Source organism: Carassius carassius, chromosome 27 (assembly GCF_963082965.1).
Source record: "Carassius carassius chromosome 27, fCarCar2.1, whole genome shotgun sequence".
Lineage (NCBI taxonomy): Eukaryota > Metazoa > Chordata > Actinopteri > Cypriniformes > Cyprinidae > Carassius > Carassius carassius.
Window position 1 is genome coordinate 3,192,566 of NC_081781.1, and position 19,693 is coordinate 3,212,258.

Genomic DNA, 19,693 nt, shown 5'->3' on the forward strand with positions numbered 1-19,693 from the left:
TATCCTCACCCTCTCTCTGTGTGTGTGTGTGTGTGGCTGTAGTTCTGTTGTGTTTCGATGGTCTTTGGAGTGTTATAGTAGCAGTTCATCCTTCCATAATTCTCTCTGTACGCAGTGAAAGGAGAGACAGCCGAACACAGGCTCCTTTCCTGTGAGCGTGTGCTGGGGGACACTTGAATTAAATGTACTGTTTTTGTGCTAAAATCAGCATTGTCGTGTCTTTCTTATGGTGTGAGTGAAGATCATTAAGGGGATAGTTCAGCCCAAAATGAAAACTGTCATCATTTACTGATGCTCAAGTTATTTAAACCTGTATGAGATTGTTCTATTGAACACTACAGAGGATATTTGGAAGAATATTGGTAAATAGTTATTGGTCCCCACCAGTGTGGAAAATAAACTAGGAAGTCAATGGCTACTAGCAACACTCTTCAAAATATCTTCTTTTTGTATTCAACAAAAGAAAGAAACTTGTACATGTTTGGAACAACACAAGGGTGAGTAAATAATGATCATGTTCATTTTGGGGTGAACTATCCCACTTACCAACTGTTTTGGGGTAGGCCTATAGTTGATAGAAATTCTAGTCCATCTAAAACTATTTTAAACGCTTGTTTAGAACAGATCACCTGTAACTAAAAGCTATTGCCATTAAATAGAAATGCTCACTGAATACACCCAGTAACAACTGTAAACATTCTCCCAGGCCAGCCCATACAGTATATTTATACCCTTAGGTGTGTCAAGGACACTGAAAAATGCCTCAGTGGCAAGTTTCGTTTCTAACAAACAGACTATCACTCACTGTCAAGAGGATCACAATCATCCTTCAGAATGTGGATTCTGTTGGTTATTTTGGTCATATTTTTCGTGGATGGTAAATATGACCATTTAGACCATTTACTCTAATAGTCCGATATATATTGGTAGATCTGCCTAAAAGAAAAGCAATGCTGCATTGTAATATTTCTCACAACTGAGACTATTTCTCACTGCACTTATCTCACAGTTGCTATTAATTGTGACTCATTCGTTTTTAAGCTTTTTCATTTTACTAACTATTTAAGTATTTGACATTTTAAAAACGAGTCGTGTCACCCATAAACAACAGTTACATCGCCTTTATGATAGCTTGTTGAAACAGTAACATCATGCATGCTTTTATATGTGACTCCTTCTTATCCACAGGAAAAACTATTAATGAATTTCGTTTGGTTCTTCATACGATGACTACAGCCGTGTGTCAGCTGTACCTGGTGCTGTTACACCTGCGCCATGACGCTCACCACTGCGCCAAAGCAATTCTATTACAATTTTTTTGCCTTTATAATATATTAGTGAGGAACGGTGCTGAATTAGATCGCTTCAGGTATGTTTTGAAGTGTTACAGAAGCGCCGCTGTTCATTTCCTGGAGGCGGTGTGTTTGATCTTGGAGTCGCTCGCAGTTTCTGGCGGTCGTGTCGAGTCTGGGTGTCGCTGTCAGACACGTCCTGCAGGCGGCGCTGTTTCTCATTGCGTCCACGGTGCACTGGGCGCAACGGATGCTGCTTTTCTCTAATGAGGACGTGGATGCATGGGAGAACGAACAGAAAAAACGGAGAGAAGAAATACAGAAACAAACAGGACAGCTGGAGGACTACCTAAATCCTGATCAGTCCACATGGAAAAACAGACGCTGATTTGCATCCTCTAAAAAAAACAGCACCTGGTTGCTCTTTGCCATGCATTTACAATAAAATGTTTTATCCAAGTGAGATTTTAAGAACAAGTAGAATATGTTGGTTGTATAACGTTTCACTCTACTGGAAAATCTTACATAGCAATTACGATCGTTTTGACAGTTGCATTTCGAGGGCGAATTAAATGACTTAGATGAGCTAAAAGATGTTGGATCACGTTGCGATTCTTTCGGTTTACTCTCTGAAATTTTCATAAACACAAAAGCACCATAAAATCAGCTTCTGATGCCATTAGAGCTCCGTATGTCTACATTGATCACCTGAAGTGGAGTTCACCGACTGAGCTGAACTTGAGTACCAGCACAAATGCTCTGTTACCATTTTCTGGTAGCACTTGTGTGTGTGTGTGTGTGTGTGTGTTCTTGTTTATGCAACAGGACCAAACTTCCCCACAGGGATAGTAAAACCAGACATTTTTGATATTGTGGGGACCGGCCTGCGTAAAACAATACAAAAAGTGTTTAGGGTTAGGGGATAGAAAATATTGTTTGGTCAGTATAAAAGTCATAGAAGTTTATGGAAAGTCCCCACAATTCACAGAAAAATAAAGTGTGTGTGTGTGTGTGTGTGTGTACGTACTGTTCGTACATAAGTTTTTTTTTTTTTTTCATGATTCTCTGTGCTGCTTAAAAAAACAAGGAAACGTAAATCAGTTATCAAGATGTTACGTAAAGTTAATTTATGATACAAAAATATTTTAAAATGATGTAACTGTAGAAGTAATTCAGTTTTTAACATTACAAACCTGTTTACACCTAGAGCAGCTACTACAGGCTTATTCTGCGTTTGACACTAAAACACTACAGTAGCCTACATACACACATTAGCTACATTAAAAAGAACTCATTTCTTAAATGTGTTGAAGCTGTTAACACTGGTTTTGGTCACAGCAGCCATCCTGAGCAAAACTGAGAGAACGTTAGATGTCAGATGATCAACACTCATATGATTGAGCTTCGCCTGAGAGAGATTGACAATATTCATCGGTTTTAACTAACACTACTTTATTCTGAGTGTGTGAAGCACTATTTTAAAAGTAAAAATATAAAAACCTTGCTACAATTGTTTTTTAATTACTCAGTAAAATGATTAATGCAATTATTTGATTATTAAAATTAAAAATGTGTTAAATTGCATGTTAATGCGTTTTAAAAGAATACTTGAAAGATAAGTGTATATTAAAATGTACATTTTGCTGTTGAATAATACCATCTGTATGATTTTCAAATGATCTATAAAAATATAGCATCTATACTGCAATAGCAGTTGAATTAAATGATGTTCTACATCTAGAGCAGCTACTGAAGGTTTGTTCAGTGTTTGACACCAAAGACACATGCAGCACTTATACATATTAGCAATTCTACGATAAAAGAATCAAGAGTCGCTTTCGTCCAATTCTTCTCATCACAGTCTGGCATCTATACTGATCTGAGGGCTCCATCCGTTGCCTGTAATGAAGAAAAGCTGATTACACAATACAACAGTGCAGAAACACCCTTAGTTTGCAATAGAAGGCTGTAGATCAGAACAAAAATCAATCCATAATCTTACTCAGCATGTCCCATATTCTCTTCACTGCAGATGTATTCACTCTAAACTCATTCTGGTCATCACTGAAAAACAGAGAGGTGTTATTAAACTCATTTCTGTGTTAATAAATCAATACCATTTTCAAAGATTATTTCTTAGATGTTGAAATCGTTTACACTTTAGTTTTGGTCATAGCAGCCATCCTGAGCAAAGCTGAGAGAACGTTCTTCTGGAGGTCAGACGATAAACACTCATACGACTCAACTTCACCTGAAAGAAAAAAAGACAGATCGAAGAGAATCGGTTTTAATAATAAACATTATCTGATTGCATTAATCTGTTAGATAATTCACAAGATCATTTCACTGGAAATAACCCGCACCTGAAATAAAGAGCTTCATGATGAAACTGCGGATGCGGTTTTGAAACATCTTCTCTCTGAATGTCTGCGAACTCTCTTCACACAGGTACCTGAACACCAGCTAGACAAATCATCAGCATTTATATTACAGGAATAGTTTAGCCAAAAATGACAATTTGGAAAAATTTACTAATCCCAGGCCAAGATATTATAGAGGAGTTTGCTCCATCATATTTGGAGAAATGCAGCATTACATCACTTGCTCACCAATGGAACCTCTGCAGTGAATGGGTGCCGTCCAGTCCAGTCCAAACAGCTGATAAAAACATCACAACAATCCACAAGTAATCTACATCACTCCAGTCCATCAGTTAACATCTTGTGAATAAAATACGAGTCTTTATCCATGATATTGCTTTCTCCAGTGAAATGGTCGTTTTGTCTGAATCAGCAGAGAGAGATATATGCACAGATCAAGCCCAGGTTACTAGTGAAAACGATACAAAACGGTTCTTAACAAATCTTTTGATGTGAGAGAATAACAGGTGATGGACTTTTACCACTGGAGGAAGCATTATTAGGAGTTATGAAATCTTATTTTAACCAGAAGTGAAGGTTTAAAGTAAAAAATGCCTTAATAATGGATTTGTTTCTTACAAATATGCAGCTTTTCGCTTACGTTAAGGGATGGACTGGAGTGGTGTGGATTATTGTGATGTTTTTAATCAGCTGTTTGGACTCTGATGGCACCCATTCACTGCAGGATCCATTGGTGAGCAAGTGATGTAATGCTACATTTCTTCAGATCTGTTTCAATGAAGAAACAAGCTCTTGGATGGCCTGAGGGGGAGTACATTTTCAGCTAATTATGATTATTTATTTTTTTTGGTTACACTATTCCTTTAATTCTGGTATTTAAAGGTATTGTTACTTGCCAATGGAGATGGAGAACTGTCTGGACAAATGTGTAAATGACTACAATCACCTGGTAGCTCTCAATGAAAGGCTGAAGAATCGCTCTGAGGAAGATGATGGTTTCCTGGCCATTGTCCCTCACACAGATCACTTCATCAGAGCGGCCGATCACACCAGACTTCTGTAGCAAAGAACAGCCCTCCTCGAAGTCCTGAGATAGAAACGGGTGTTTAGATGGATGTCATGTGTTTAACAGCGTTATTTAAACAGTGAGACTCACCTGATCTGCTTGTCCAGGAATAAGAACAAACTCATTGGAAAAGAGCTCCAGCAGGAACTTGAAATGATGAAAGACGTCGTCTAGAAAAAGAACAACAGAGTAACCTTGGTTCAGATGTTTAAAACTAATAATTCATTTATTTACCCTCATTTCATTCTAACCTGTTTGACTTCTTTCTTCAGTGTAACACAAAACTTAAGCACACTGCTCTTTTCACATTTAAAGTGATTCCCTGCAGACATCATGTGGCCCTATATAATTGATTTCACGTGATACGACTCACCTGTTTTATTTCTTGCAGCTGTTTTCATAGAGACCACCACCATAGCTGGTCTTGTGAATACATGTACTGCTTGATTCCTGTAGGAGGCGCACATGAGCACAGCAGCAGCACGACTGACAGGCCCTGGCCCCGCCTCCTCCACTAAAAAGACACGCCCTCTCTCACAGCGAACCACTGAGTGATGCAGGCTCACGCTCGATGACATCACCACAGAATCCGAAACATTCTCTACAAATAAAAAAAAAGGAGAGAATGGTATGTTTTCATACCTGCAAATATACTTTTAAATGATAAGCGCTGTAAAGGCAGATTTTTGTGATTTAATGAAGATGTGATTTGTGTTTTGTGATGAGTGGTTGCTATTAGGATGTTTTTATTGGAATTAACAGGATTCTAAACAACAATTTTCTGTATCCAAAAGATTCAACACACAAACATAAGAACTTCTGTCCCATTTGCCCCATACTGAATGCTCAGTCTGTGTGGTTGCTGTAGGAACAGGAATGGGTGTTTTGTTGTTTTCGGACACTGCTGATGCCATTCACATGTATGGCTTTAGTCCCGGAGTTAAAGAACCTTTACAAGATGTTCACAATACACAGAAAACTAAACTAGTGAGAGACCCTTGGAAAGAGCTCATGAATATTCTAACTGTAGTGAAGTACACAGCTCCAGTTATACTATACTAGTGCTTTCTCTATGGTTAGCATCTGCTGTTGATTTTATGGCAGAAAATAATTTGACTCATTCTTCAGTTTGTAAAAAATGAACCGAAATTGTGTTTACAGTTATGCACTTACAACACAATGGAAGTCTATGGGACATTCAAGAGGGTTTATGGTTGTAAAATCTTTCTGTAAAAAAAAGAAAGAAAAGAAAACAACAGAAACTGATGTTGTTGTTGTTGTTATGATCAAGCTTTTCTACTTTTTCTGGTATTTATGCGCATCGATCAGAAATAACGTCTCAGTTACGTACGTAACCCTCGTTCCCTGATGGAGGGAACGGAGACGTTATGTCGAACGACATATGGGGTCTCACTTGGGAGGCCAATCATCTCTGAATTTAAGAGAAAACGCCAATGAAAATTGGCTAGTGGATTAACACACCTGAGCCACTCCTCGAGCCACGGGTATAAATAGGGCGACAGGTGCATCCACTCATTAGGTTTTACGCTGAGGAGCCGAGAACGTGTCCCGGCAACAGCGAACGGTTCAAGGTTGTGGCATGGGGACATAACGTCTCCGTTCCCTCCATCAGGGAACGAGGGTTACGTACGTAACCGAGACGTTATCTATCTGTCGGTCACTACGAGTTATGTCGAACGACAAATGGGGTCCTATGGAAAACGCCACAACCTGAACATCGTCACAACCCTGTGGCGCTGCAATTGTCGACAAGCCCTGCCACAAAAGCTACGCTTAAGGTCGTAATCTTCCCAAAGCCCCAGCGCAAATTCACTGACCTTGGTACCGAAGGGGCCAAAGGGTGAGTACATCGCTGCTGGAGAAGGCCACGCTGCTGTTCCGCCCACATAAGTTAATGGAAGAGATTTCAGCCTTCAGAGAAAAATTGCTTCAAATCTTCCCTATTTGTTCTTTCAGCTTTGGCAAGACAATGGGGAAGCGAGCCTAGGAAAAGGTCGCTACGGAGACCACATCCTACCCGTAGGGAGGTGACATGTGGATATACCGATATGGACTGACCCAGGGGGCAGTACTACATATGGAAGGGGTCTCTGAGGCAGGTCCTACCGGAGTAGGAAAGGCGCTCACATCCCCGTGTTAGGGGGAATGGCGCAGCAAGCGTGACACCCAGCCAGCCCTTCCCACCAATTACCTGTTACCCAACACACGGGAAGAAACTGGCTCCACATGGAGGTTGTAAAACCTCGCAAAGGTGTTAGGTGTCGCCCAGCCCGCAGCTCGACAGATGTCTGCCAGAGAGGCGCCGTGCGCCAGTGCATAGGAGGAGGCCACACTCCGTGTGAAGTGGGCCCTCACCCCCAGGGGGCACCGCTCGCCTTGGGAATGGTAAGCCAAGGCGATGGCATCCACTATCCAGTGGGCCAACCTCTGCTTAGAGATAGCCTTACCCTTCTGCTGACCTCCAAAGCAGACCAGGAGCTGCTCAGAGCTTCTAAAGCTCTGGGTGCGGTCCACGTATATGCGAAGCGCTCTTACGGGACACAGCGACGCCAAGGCTGGATCTGCCTCCTCCAGGGGCAGCGCTTGCAGGTTCACCACCTGGTCTCGGAAGGGAGTGGTGGGAACCTTGGGCACGTATCCAGGCCTGGGTCTCAGGACACTTCTCACTCCTTACTTACCGAAAATGCTTGGAGGTCCCCGACCCTCTAGATGGAAGTGAGCGCGATCAGGAGCGCTGTCTTGAGAGACAGGAACTTAAGCTCGACTGAATCCAGCGGCTCAAAGGGACCCCTCTGAAGTCCCGCCAGGACAATAGAGAGGTCCCAGGAGGGAATCAGGGGTGTCCTAGGAGGATGTAACCTTCTGGCACCCCTCAGGAACCTAACGATCAGGTCATGCCTCCCCAGGGACCAGCCGTCCACTGCATCGTGATGGGCTGCAATGGCAGCCACATACACTTTCAGGGTGGAGGGTGACAGCCCACGCTCCAACCTTTCTTGCAGGAAAGAAAGCACGACTCTGACCGGGCATCTCCGGGGGTCTTCTCGGTGAGAAGAACACCAATTCGTGAACAGACTCCACTTCAGAGCATAGGCCTGCCTCGTAGAAGGGGCTCTAGCCTGAGTGATAGTGTCTACCACCGCTGGGGGCAGATCACTTAGGTCTGCCGCGTCCCATCCAGAAGCCACATGTGGAGGTTCCAGAGATCTGGATGCGGGTGCCAAATGGTGCCAAGCCCCTGAGAGAGAAGGTCTCTCCTCAGGGGGATGCGCCAGGGAGGGGCTGTCACGAGGAGCATGAGTTCCGAAAACCAGGTCCGGGTGGGCCAATAAGGCGCAACCAACAGGACCTGTTCCTCGTCCTCCCTGACCTTGCACAGTGTCTGTGCGAGCAGGCTCACTGGGGGAAACGCATACTTGCGTAAAGCCCGAGGCCAGCTGTGTGCCAGTGCATCTGTGCCCAGGGGGGCCTGGGACAGGGAATAGTACAGCTGGCAGTGGGAGGACTCGTGGGAAGCAAACAGGTCTACCTGGGCTTCCCCAAATCGACTCCAGATCAGCTGTACCGTCTGGGGATGGAGTCGCCATTCCCCGGGGAAAGTGAGCTGTCGTGAGAGCGCGTCGGCTGCACGATTGAGCTCCCCCCGGGATGTGGATAGTGCGCAGCGACTTGAGCCACGTCTGACTCCAGAGGAGGAGATGGCGGGCGAGTTGAGACATGCGACGTGATCGTAGACCGTCCTGTCGGTTGATGTACAAAACAGCCGCAGTGTTGTCCGTGCGGACCAACACGTGCTTGTCCAGCAATCCAGCATGTCCCTCATCTCAGCCAGGTTCAGCCAGAGATGCCGCTCCTGGACCACCAGCGTGGACATCGCCTTCCCGAGGGACCGCGCCGTGACCTTCCTCGCCCGTAAGGCGAAGTTAGTCGCCGTGCGCAGCTCCTGCATCAACCCCGGGTCGGTACCACCCTCGTGCATTGCTTTGAGCGCCTTGGCTTGGTGTACCTGCAGGATAGCCATGGCATGCAGGGCGGAGGCAGCTTGGCCCGCGGCACTGTAAGCCTTGGCAGCGAGCGCGGCCGACAGTTTACAGGCCTTGGACATGAGACGCGGACGATTCCTCCAAGTGGCGGCGTTTTGTGGGCACAGGTGCACCGCAACCGCTCTCTCCACCTGGGGAACATCCACGTACCCCCTGGCTGCCCCGCCATCGAGGGTGGTGAGGATGGAAGAGGGAGACGAGCGGCTTCTGGCCGTGAAAGGGGCCGTCCACGACTTCGTCACCTCTTCATGCACCTCCGGGAAGAAAGGCACCGGAGCAGAACGAGGTTGTGAGCCGCGTCCCGCGCCGAGAAACCAATCATCCAGCCGCGAGGGCTCGGGACTGGGTGGTGTAGTCACCTCCAGCCCGATACTCACGGCTGCCCGGGCAAGCATGGCCGACAACTCCAAGTCAGATTCGGGAGCAGCGACAACACCCGAGGGGGGCAGCCCCGCCGAATCCTCATCCTCAGAGGTCGATAACCCATCCCCCGATGCAGCGATCGACATCTGATCTTCGGGCGGCGCACCGAAAGACACGCTGGGACCGCCGTGAGACGGCCCAGCAGAATCAATCGGCAGCTGCATGGGACAGGCGCTGCGGGAGGAGTGAGAGGTCCGTGGGGCGTGGCCCGGCGGAGAAGCTCTCACTGTAACCCTCAGATCTCCCAGAGCGCCAGCCGGCGGTCCTCTGCTTGAGCCAGAGAAACCGGGACGGGTGGCAACAGAGGGGTCTGCTGCACTCCCCTTGAGGAGTGAGAGATGCGATCGCAGCGCTGCCATGTTCATAAGTCCACAGTAGACGCATGAATCATCCACGAGCGCAGCCTCAGCGTGTTGGACGCCCAGACACTGCAGACAACGCTCGTGACCGTCCACCGAAGACAGGAAACGACCGCATCCAGAAGGACACGGACGAAACGGCATCTTGAAAAAGACGCGAATCGCCTGTGATTTGCTCTTTTAGAAAACTGTCTCTTTTGGCCGAAACGCCCAGGGGAATCGCCGTCACAGGGACACCGCTGTACCGCGCCGTCACACCGACCAGGAACAGCTTCTTTAAAACAAAGATGAATGGCTTTGTAGTGACTGCTCTCATCGACTACTCGGCTCCGAAGCAAAAATCTAATGAGTGGATGCACCTGTCGCCCTATTTATACCCGTGGCTCGGGGAGTGGCTCAGGTGTGTTATTCCACTAGCCAATTTTCATTGCCGTTTTCTCTTAAATTCAGAGATGATTGGCCTCCCAAGTGAGACCCCATATGTCGTTCGACATAACTCGTAGTGACCGACAGATAGGGAACTGAAATTACATGGCGGTGACATATGTGACCCTGGAGCTCAAAAGCAGTCTTATGTCGCTGTGGTTTATTTTTAGCAATAGCCAAAAAACATTGTATGGGTCAAAATGATTGATTTTTTTCTTTTATGACAAAAATCATTAGGATATTAGTTGAAGATCATGTTACATGACGATATTATAGTAAATTTCCTACCGTAAATATGTCAAAACTTAATTTTTGATTAGTAATATGCATTGCTAAGAATTCATTTAGACAACTTCAAAGGCGATTTTCTTCGTATTTAGATTTATTTGAAACCTCAGATTCCAGATTTTCAAATAGTTGCATCTCAGTCAAATTTTGTCTTGTCTTATAACAAACCATACATCAATAGAAATCTTTGGAAAAATTGACTGATTTTGTGGTCCAGGGTCACATATGAGATATAATTATAACAGTTCGCCAGTCTCATTTATTTATGTGTAATGTTCAGCTTTGGCTTGTATTATAATGTCCCGCCCTATAGATGTCCATAGTTAGATTTTTTTAATTCGAACTGGCAAATAAGTCAAAAATATTTTCTCTGCCCACTGACAGCTTTCAACTGAAGCTGTCTATAAAGCACTGAAGTCATTAGCTGATTGTATTTTTATGTGGTATGGTGTAATGCGATACCACGTTTATTTATAGACCATCCTCTCTACACACATCCTTACTGGGCCATCTGAGATTAGCTCCAAACCGCAGGGCGAGTCTCCTCAGCCACAGGGTTTTATGGGTCAGCAGATCCAAATCAATGCCCTGGAGGTTCTGAAGGAGAACCACGGCCATCAGGTTCCAGGTGCTCAGTACCACATTTCTTTCCTGCAAACGGATGATCATGTGGGCGAGGCCAGATACAAACTCCTGCGTCTCTCTACTGGGCTTCATAGGCAGGTCTCTGTTAATGAGACAAAAAAGAGTGAGGTTTTTGTACTAATAATAGCATACTACTACTTCTGCAGTATGGAGTATGTATATTTCAAGCAGTATTTGTATATTTGCATGGAATAACAAGATGCAAAAACATGCAATATCAAAATAAATAAAAACAATAATAAAAAATAATGTGTCATGAATGATTTGTGAATGATCACAAAATTCTGGTGGTGGCTGTAAACTAAAAAAATATTAATATTCTGGCAGGGAAAGTGTTAAAATCTCTATTTTGACTAATTATTTGATCAGACTGCCAAAATATTTGGACAAAAATATTAAGATAAATTAAAAATTTAAGCCAAATTACAAAAAAATATTTTTGTTGAACATATTAATCATTTTGCTGTTTTTATTTAATAATATGCGACTCTGGACCACAAAACCAGTCATAAGGTTTTTTCGAAATTAAGATTATACATCTTCTAAAAGGTGAATAAATAAGCTTTCCATTGATGTATGGTTAGTTAGGATCAGACAATATTTGGCCAAGATACAACTATTTGAAAATCAGGAATCTGAGAGTGCAAAAAAAAAAAAAAATCAAAATATTGAGAAAATCACCTTTAAAGTTGTCCAAATAAAGTTCTTAGAAATGCATATTACTAATCAAAAAATTATTTTTGATATTTTAACAGTAGGAAATTAACAAAATATCTTCATGGACCATGATCTTTAAATAAAAAAAAATTTCTAACCTCGTAGCCAGTAACAGCCAGCGGCCTCAGGTTCTTTTTAATGTATTTAATTCTCTCGTTAACCCACGTGATTCAGATTGTACTGTGCCATCTTTAATGTTATGTGAAAACCTTCTGAAACATTTTGTGGACAAAATTGCTGGTCTCAGTTTTCCACCCTTTACAGTTATCAGTAACTCCCCCGATTTTTCTTTTTGCCCAGCTGTCTTCCAGCAGTTTGAGCCGGTTACATTCTCCTATCTTTTTGACATAGTTAAACATCTACGTCCTACGAACTGCCCCCTTGACAGTATTCCTGGACGTTTGGTTAAAGATGTCTTTGACACTATTGGGCCAAGCATTGCATCTTTGGTCAATACAATCTCTCAGTGCAGGGTGTGTACCATCTGTTTTTAAACATGCCATTGTACAACCACTACTGAAAAAGAATAACTTGGATCCTTCCAATTTGTCTAATTTTAGACCTATATCTAAACTCCCCTTTTTATCGAAAGTCTTGGAGAGAGTTGTTTTTATTCAACTTCAGTCATTTATCGATGAATTTAATATATATGAAAATTTTCAGTCTGGTTTAAAGCCCTGTCACAGTACAGAAACTGCTCTTTTAAGAGTTTCTAATGATCTTCTTTTAACTTTGGACTCTGGTAACTCTTGGATTTGACTGCGGCCTTTGATACGGTCAACCACTCTATTCTTTTATCTAGAATTGAACACTGTGTCGCCATTGAGGGCATAGCCCTTAAATGGTTTCACAGACAGAATTTGACAGACAGAAGTTTTTCTGTTCACCTTGGTGAATTTTCGTCATCTACCCACCCTCTTTTTTTGTGGCATCCCTCAAGGGTCAGTATTGGGCCCTATGTTGTTTTCTTTGTTTATGCTGCCCTTGGGGTATAGTTTTAGAAAGCACAATATCACTTTTCACTGTTATGCAGATGATGTACAGATTTATCTGCCTGTCAAAACTAATGACAAAGCTTCGTTTCTGTCATTACTGAATTGCCTGAAAGATTAAAAAATATGGTTGGATCAGAACTTTCTTTGTCTTAATGAAAATAAGACTGAGATTGTTGTGTTTGGTCATCCTGGGGATTTAAGTGCTTGTGTAGATGCACTTGGTAATTTAGGGTTATATGTTCGTCCATTTACCAAGAATCTCGGGGTGATTTTTGACAGTGCTTTTAAATTTGAAAAACAGATTAGTTCTGTTGTAAAAGCCAGTTTCTTTCAACTAAGACTGTTGGCTAAAGTCAAGCCCTACCTGCCATGTAAGTAGTTTGAAAGTGTAATTCATGCTGGTTTTGTGCTCCAGGGTCACATATTTAAATATCTCATATTGAACTATTTTGTTCATAATAAATGAATAAACAACCAATTTATCATTGCAATTGCAATTTTCACATTGTATTAATATTTTGAATTAGTTTTCATTTTTATATATTCCCTTTTCATTTTAGTTTTATTGTTGTGTGTTTTTGTCATTTTTATGAATTATTTTATTTAAGTTTTAGTTTGTTATTTTATTCATTATAAAAAATTAAAATGAGAAATATGGCATAAGCAACTAATTTTAAAAAATAAGTTTTAAAATCTTTGGGAAAAAAAAGTATTTTATTTCAAGTAATTATTTTTATATTTTTTTTTAGGTTTAGTTAACTATACTAACTCAAATGTTTTTATTACCTGGGTACCAGATTATACTGTCTGCGGTTTATTTTTCCCTTCACCAGGTCTCTGACTGACACAGGGTTGCCAAAGCACACATGCATGCAGCCGTAATCCTCCTTCAGCACTGTCCTGGCCTTCAGCAAAGCCTGCAGATGCACAGCAAGAGCTCGAACCAGGCTCTTTCCATAATATTTTTGTATTTCGCACAGACTGTACCTCTGTGGTCTCTTTCGGTTTAGGCACGCCCAGCAGCTCATGAGCGAGGAGCGACTCCTCCAGCACACGCTCATAACTAATGCTGATGGGCACCAGACTGATGTCAAACACCTCTCCTTTAAAAAAGGGCTCCAACACCATGTGCATCATTCCTGGAAGTATCCAAACACAACTGGAGAACACGCAGAACCCCACATTTACAGCTTACCATCTTAACTACAAGCTTACCTAGTTTTGGTGTGAGAGATTTCAGCGTTCTGCTCCTTAATCCTTCAACATAAAACTCTAATGGAGCATAACCTGTCTGCAGAAAAACAACTACTGTGAGTATCAGTGCTAATTATATTTTCAGGGCTAAATAAGTGTTTCTATAGTGCAATAGAAGATATTTCCAAATACACATTCTATAGAATTATTAGAGATCTTTAATAATGTGTACTAATTAACTCATGCATTAAAGAAGTAAACAACACATTAAGCATTAAAAGATGAAAATTAATTGTTTTAAATTCCACAAACTGAATTTATAATGTACAGAAGATGGATATTCATGTTGAGATTTGTTAAAGATTCCATTTAACAGGGTTATTAAATTATTAGGGTTATGTCTATTAAAATAGAAATGTAAAATATTAGTCTATTAAATATACATTTCTTCCTTACATTCAAACAGTTTTGTTTCATTTTTTTCTTCAAATTAATATTTTTATTCAAAAATGCATTAAATTGCTCAAAACTGACAATAATAATCACAAGTGATATTTATAATTTATGAAAGTGACATGACATTCAGCCAATTTTCAGCCATTTATGCTGCAGCACCCAGGGGTTCAGTGCCTTGCTCAAGGGCACCTAAGTCGTGGTATTGCTGGCCCGAGATTCAAACCCACAACCCTAGGGTTAGGAATCAAACTCTCGAACCACTAGACCACAACTTCCCCTTAAAGGTACGTGTCAGAAGTGGGATGAAAAAGTTTATTTCAGATAAATGTTGTTTTTTTTATATATATTTCTATTCATCAAAGAATCCTGGGGAAAAAAATGGTTTCCACAAAAATACAAAGCAGCAAAACTGTTTTTAATATTGATGATAATCAGAAATGTTTCTCAAGCAGCAAATCAGCATTTTTAGAATGATTTCTGAAGAATTGTGTGACACCGAAGACTGGAGGAATGATGCTGAAAATTCAGCATTGCATCACAAGAATAAATTTTAAATATTTTACAGTAGATTTTTTTTTTTTTATTGTAATATAATTTCACAATAATGTTTTCCCTGTATTTTTAATCAAATAAATGTAACCTTGGTGAGCAAAAAAATAAATAAATAGATGACCATCCCCATACCTTTTAATGGTACTGTACGATCATTTCTAGACAAATAACCTCTAATAATAAATGAATTCTCACCCGCACAATGGTTCTGACGTACTCAGACAGCACCGCCCAGTACAGCTTGTCTGAGCCAATGGCACGACGGATAAAAAACGCTCCTGACCGCCGAAAGATCTCACCAATCAGCTTCATCCCCATCAGAGCTGTAAGAGAAAGAAACATGGACAGATTTGGATAGAGGTGAGTACAGAAATAATTCACTATCACAGCCTAAATACAGCCTAAGTAGTTTTATGTTTACGTTTTGACATGATCGCATCTAGTTGCATTTTACATTCAAAATATGATGTGACTGTGGGATTATGCCACCTACAGTTCCATTAAAAATCAATAGATACTTGCGAATTCCAGCTGCAATGACGGGGATAGAGAGATCATAAGTGAACATGATGTAAGACAGAACCAGGAAATCCACGTAACTCCTGTGATTGGGCATCAGGATGACGGGATACTCCTGAATGGCTTGCTGGAGCTGAATGAAGACACAATTCAGTGAAGCTTTCCTTTTAAAGACAATTTATTTTTAAAGGGGACCTATTATGCAAAAATCACTTTTATAAGGTGTTTGAACAAAGTTGTGTGCCTGCAGTGTGTGAAAACAACCAGCCTGTATTGGTGAAAATCCACCCAGTCATTTATTAGTAATCACAATAAATCATAAACAGTCTCTCAGAACAAGCGATTCCAGAAATCTCCCTATGTTCATGTCACCACAGGGAAAAGTCCCGCCCATTTGTGATGCTCTCTGCCCTATTAGCATAGACACAGGCCTGAGTGAGAAGCAGCAGTCCACCATTACTGGAGATTTACAATGTCAGCACCAAAGATGCAATACAAGTGTTGTGTTTTGGGATGCACTGTGGATTTCGTAGAAAATGTACCAAAAAAACAAAAAAAACAATCGCTTGCTTGAGAAAGTCGATTACTTGAGAGTTTCTGACAGTTTCAGAGCATGAGATTGTTGTGTGTTGAGGGTGTGCCCATGGGAGCATTAGCTTTTGAAGCTAATTTTAATTTTAATCTTTAATTGTAATTATAATTTTGAAGCACTTCTGAAAAGAGGGCCAGGAAAACCAGCTCATTTGCATTTAAAAGGACAAAGACAAAAATGGCACGTTTTGGCTCATATTGTAAAAGTGGCAACTTAAACTAGCTATTAAAAATGATATGTGGGGTATTTAGAGCTAAAACTTTAAATACACACTCTGGGGACATCAGATACTTATTTTACATTTCATAAAAAGGGGCATAATAGGTCCCCTTTAAAAGAACAGAAAAATTCGAACCCGTGTGAGCCCATCCTCATTGACGTGTATAGAGCTGAAGACGGTCTTAAAAACTTTGCTCAGTGCGAAACCCAGCAGACGAATGAATCCCAGCTGAAGGTTTTGACTCATTTCATCCAGCAGCGCAGATGCCTCTTCTAAAAGTGCCTCACGCGGTTCGTCACATTCAACCACAATCTGTGTGTGAGCGAGAGACGGTGAGAAAAAACTGGTGTGGCATCTTCTTTTAATAAGCAACGCTTTCTGTCTCTCACCTCCTGTATGATGTAGCTTAGGTATTGTGATTCAAGCACAATCCTGTTGATAGCGGCAGCTGAGATGGGCATGGCCCCATGGTATGGCTGAGGGTTAAAGGTCCGGAAGGCGTGGCTAAAGTCGCTGCTCCGCCTCCTCTCCTCCAGAATGTCAAAGAAGCCATCAGCTTCTGCACCCTCCACACTCTAATACACACAATATTACATGTTCAATAAAGCAGAAATATAAAAGGTTCATACATAAACAGTATCAAAACTGTAAGTGCAAAACGTAATTCTGTCAGGACCACTATCGTCAAAGGTGACTTACAGTTGGCATACAGTTTTAATTGGTAGTATGGTTCTGGGCAAGAACTCCCTGCACATCCCTGCAGTCTAGCATGGATAAGAGCAGGGAGAACAGCAATATTCCCCCAGTGTAAACAGAACAGAACCAACATCAATGTATTGCATATCATTAAGGTTCAATAATTTAATGTAACATTTTAGAAATTGGTCTGATTCGGGGAGAGTCAGAAGGCTGAATCCTGGCTGACAAGAGGAGGAGCTGGGGATGGAGAAGGGTAATTAGCTATTGAGTAACACAAAGCTGTTGATAATACTAAAGGACCTTATATATGAGTGCTGTAATAGGTGTCGCATCCCTATAGATAGACATGGATCAGCTGAGAGTCATCTGATGTGAGCTTGACTAATGTGACCTGCCAGAACTAACGCTACGCTATGATTTTTGGTTGCATTTAGGTTATGCATGGTTTGCGTATCTGAATGGCCAAAAACGAACATTAAAAAGCATTTTATTTGCAATTAATTATTAATTTTATACAAGAAATAAAAAACATTGATTAAACTTTGTGAAATTACCTAAACATGTTTAAGTAGACACCAAACATGTTTAATAAAAAAGAAATCTAAAAAGTTCGTACATAAACAGTATCAAAACAGCAAACCTTGCAATTGGTTGCATTTAGGTTATGTGCAGTTTGTGTAGCCTATTTGAATGGCCAAAAATGAGTGTTCATTTGATAAAATTATATCTTAATTAATTAAAGGGTTAGAATGAATATTAGCCTGTTATTTACTCACCCTCAAGCCATCCTATTTGGTATGTCTTACTACACATATTATAGTTAGTGTAGCAAAACCATTGTTAATTTGTGGTCACCATGTTTATTTTTTTTTTTATTTTTTTTTTTTATAGTAAAACCATGGTTAATTTCCATAAGGGTTGTTTTGCCAGGTTAACAAAAGAGTGATAAAGAGGACACATAGGATGAATATAGAGATGCCATTGTCACTTTTAATAGAGCTTTGGATAGTTTCCATATTGTTTAGATAAACTTTGGAAACTCTTTATGAATTATGAGTATGATAGCTACTATAGCTATAAATAAAGACTTTGGATGACATGAAACTAAGTTCAAAAGTCTATGGGAAAATGTTGGGGTAACAGCTGGATGGATGCTGTCTGTTGTTAGGTCCCCACTTTCACTTCACGACAAATTATAACCATAACTCCTGAAACGGTTGTCAATAGATTTATATAATAATATAATTTTGAAATCATAAAGTTGAATTATTATTTTTTTAAATAGCGCAAAACGCATCCTGTGTAGTTTATTTTCCGTGTTTTTAACAAAGCAAGCAAAAACAAAAAGTGGAAGAAAAATACTTTTCTCATCATGATCATACTGCTAAGGTACTTAACTAGGTATAACCACCAAAGCTGTGTAACCTAACACAACAAAAGCGACAGCCTACAGTTTGGCGCGTCGCCTTGTGTCGCTCTGAACGTTACATCCGTTATTATAATACGCGTCCGTAGCCAATAATTAAACAAAGATACCTAAACAACAGACAGATCGTGTACATACCAGTGGCTCCATGTCCCACACAGAAGCAGCAGGTGCTCTTCTCCCCTCCTCTGATCATGTGAGGTCAGAGTCAAGAGAACGGGCCAAACCTCGGACACAAGCTCGCGCACCAATGAGCGTGCGCACCGCGGGAACGCCTCCCGTCGCGTGACCGGTCACATCCAATAATCTCCAACTTTAAACAATCTGTTTCAAAGATTGTCACATTTAACAGTGATGAAAAAAAAAATGTGTGTAATATTAAACACTGCTTTAATAGCCGTTGACATGCATTTAACCCTTTCAACCTCTATGTCTTCAGTGAAAAACTTAAGTTGGCACCCTCCTCACTGTCTTTGGTCATATAATTAGTTACAAAGATACTGGGCCAAAATTGTGTCTGAAATGAGTAGGCTTATATTTTTGACAAGGAGTTGATTGTGGATCCTTTCATTTTGGTCTGCTGGATAAAGCTTTGATTTTATCAAATGAAAAGAGACTTTACAATTTTCTCACATTTGCATCCACGAAGAACATTTTAATGAGATGGATAAGTGATATAACTCCAACTATATCAGGATGGCACAGAATTTTAATGGAACTAATCCCACTGGAATAGTTAACATGTTTAGTTAATGGTCAATTTTATAATAACTGGAAGCCATACATCAATAATCTAGGGAATGATTTATCAGCTATTCTGTGAAAGAGTTTCCCCCTTCCTCAAGTGAGGGCATAAGATTTGGATTTTGTACTACCTCTATGTATTTAGTGGTAATACACTTAATTTGAGTACCTAGTTTTTTTTTTTCTTTCTTTCTTTTTAGTGACCTAGGATAAATCTGCTTATGCTTATTTTGCCATTTTTATGATTATGGTTTGCATTCATGTGTGTTCTGTTAAAGCTGGAAAAAGTTAAATAAATATATTTAAGCCAATTTTTATTAAAATTTGAACAAATTTAAGTTATTTTATTATTGGTGAGCTTCAAACCTATTTGTTTTGCAGGATCATAGATTGCGTTTTAAGGGGAGACACTGCAGGCAAAAACAGTTTTTTCATGCACCTGTCAATTTTTAGATTTTGGGCTTTTTGGCTTTTAATAAAGTGTTGTTTCAGACTAATGGAAAGAAAACATCCAAAAGACACTGTTAAGTATTTCTTTTATAGCACTTAGCCACTATGATATCTATTTGTGTCAATAGATTTCAATTACAATACATATTTTTAAAGGCCGTTTTCTCAAAATGAGTTTTTTCTCC

General features: G+C 40.8%; 1 protein-coding gene and 1 long non-coding RNA gene across 3 annotated transcripts; one reads left to right on the plus strand and one right to left on the minus strand.

Moving 5' to 3' along the window:
- The first annotated feature begins 737 nt into the window (after window positions 1–737).
- Window positions 738–1,751, plus strand: LOC132107199 (uncharacterized). Its single transcript, XR_009424249.1, has 2 exons — window positions 738–877; window positions 1,189–1,751. It is a non-coding gene; the product is annotated as an uncharacterized LOC132107199 (long non-coding RNA).
- Window positions 1,752–2,763: 1,012 nt separating this feature from the next.
- gnpat2 (glyceronephosphate O-acyltransferase 2) lies at window positions 2,764–18,608 on the minus strand. Of its 2 annotated transcripts, XM_059512136.1 has the most exons (16): window positions 18,453–18,608; window positions 16,579–16,764; window positions 16,325–16,501; window positions 15,381–15,510; window positions 15,054–15,181; window positions 13,872–13,947; window positions 13,644–13,795; window positions 13,443–13,573; window positions 10,803–11,026; window positions 5,113–5,340; window positions 4,830–4,909; window positions 4,620–4,760; window positions 3,656–3,755; window positions 3,450–3,543; window positions 3,295–3,356; window positions 2,764–3,191 (listed from the first exon to the last, which is right to left on the minus strand). In XM_059512136.1, exons 1-16 carry the CDS (start codon window positions 18,462–18,464, stop codon window positions 3,148–3,150), a joined length of 1,965 nt encoding a protein of 654 aa, XP_059368119.1. In that variant the 5' UTR covers window positions 18,465–18,608; the 3' UTR covers window positions 2,764–3,147. The 2 variants fall into 2 exon arrangements, with proteins under 2 accessions (XP_059368119.1, XP_059368120.1); XM_059512137.1 differs by lacking the exons at window positions 16,325–16,501; window positions 16,579–16,764 and having other exon boundaries at window positions 2,765–3,191; window positions 18,453–18,534.
- Between the last annotated feature and the right edge of the window lie 1,085 nt (window positions 18,609–19,693).

What these genes read in the sequence shown, in the direction of transcription:
- gnpat2 (XM_059512136.1), bottom strand. An exon ending in TAAGCTACATCATACAGGAG is followed by an intron (nt 16,502 to 16,578) that starts GTGAGAGACAGA and finishes GCTCACACACAG; the next exon opens with ATTGTGGTTGAATGTGACGA. An exon ending in GAGAATATGGGACATGCTGA is followed by an intron (nt 3,192 to 3,294) that starts GTAAGATTATGG and finishes TCTTCATTACAG; the next exon opens with GCAACGGATGGAGCCCTCAG.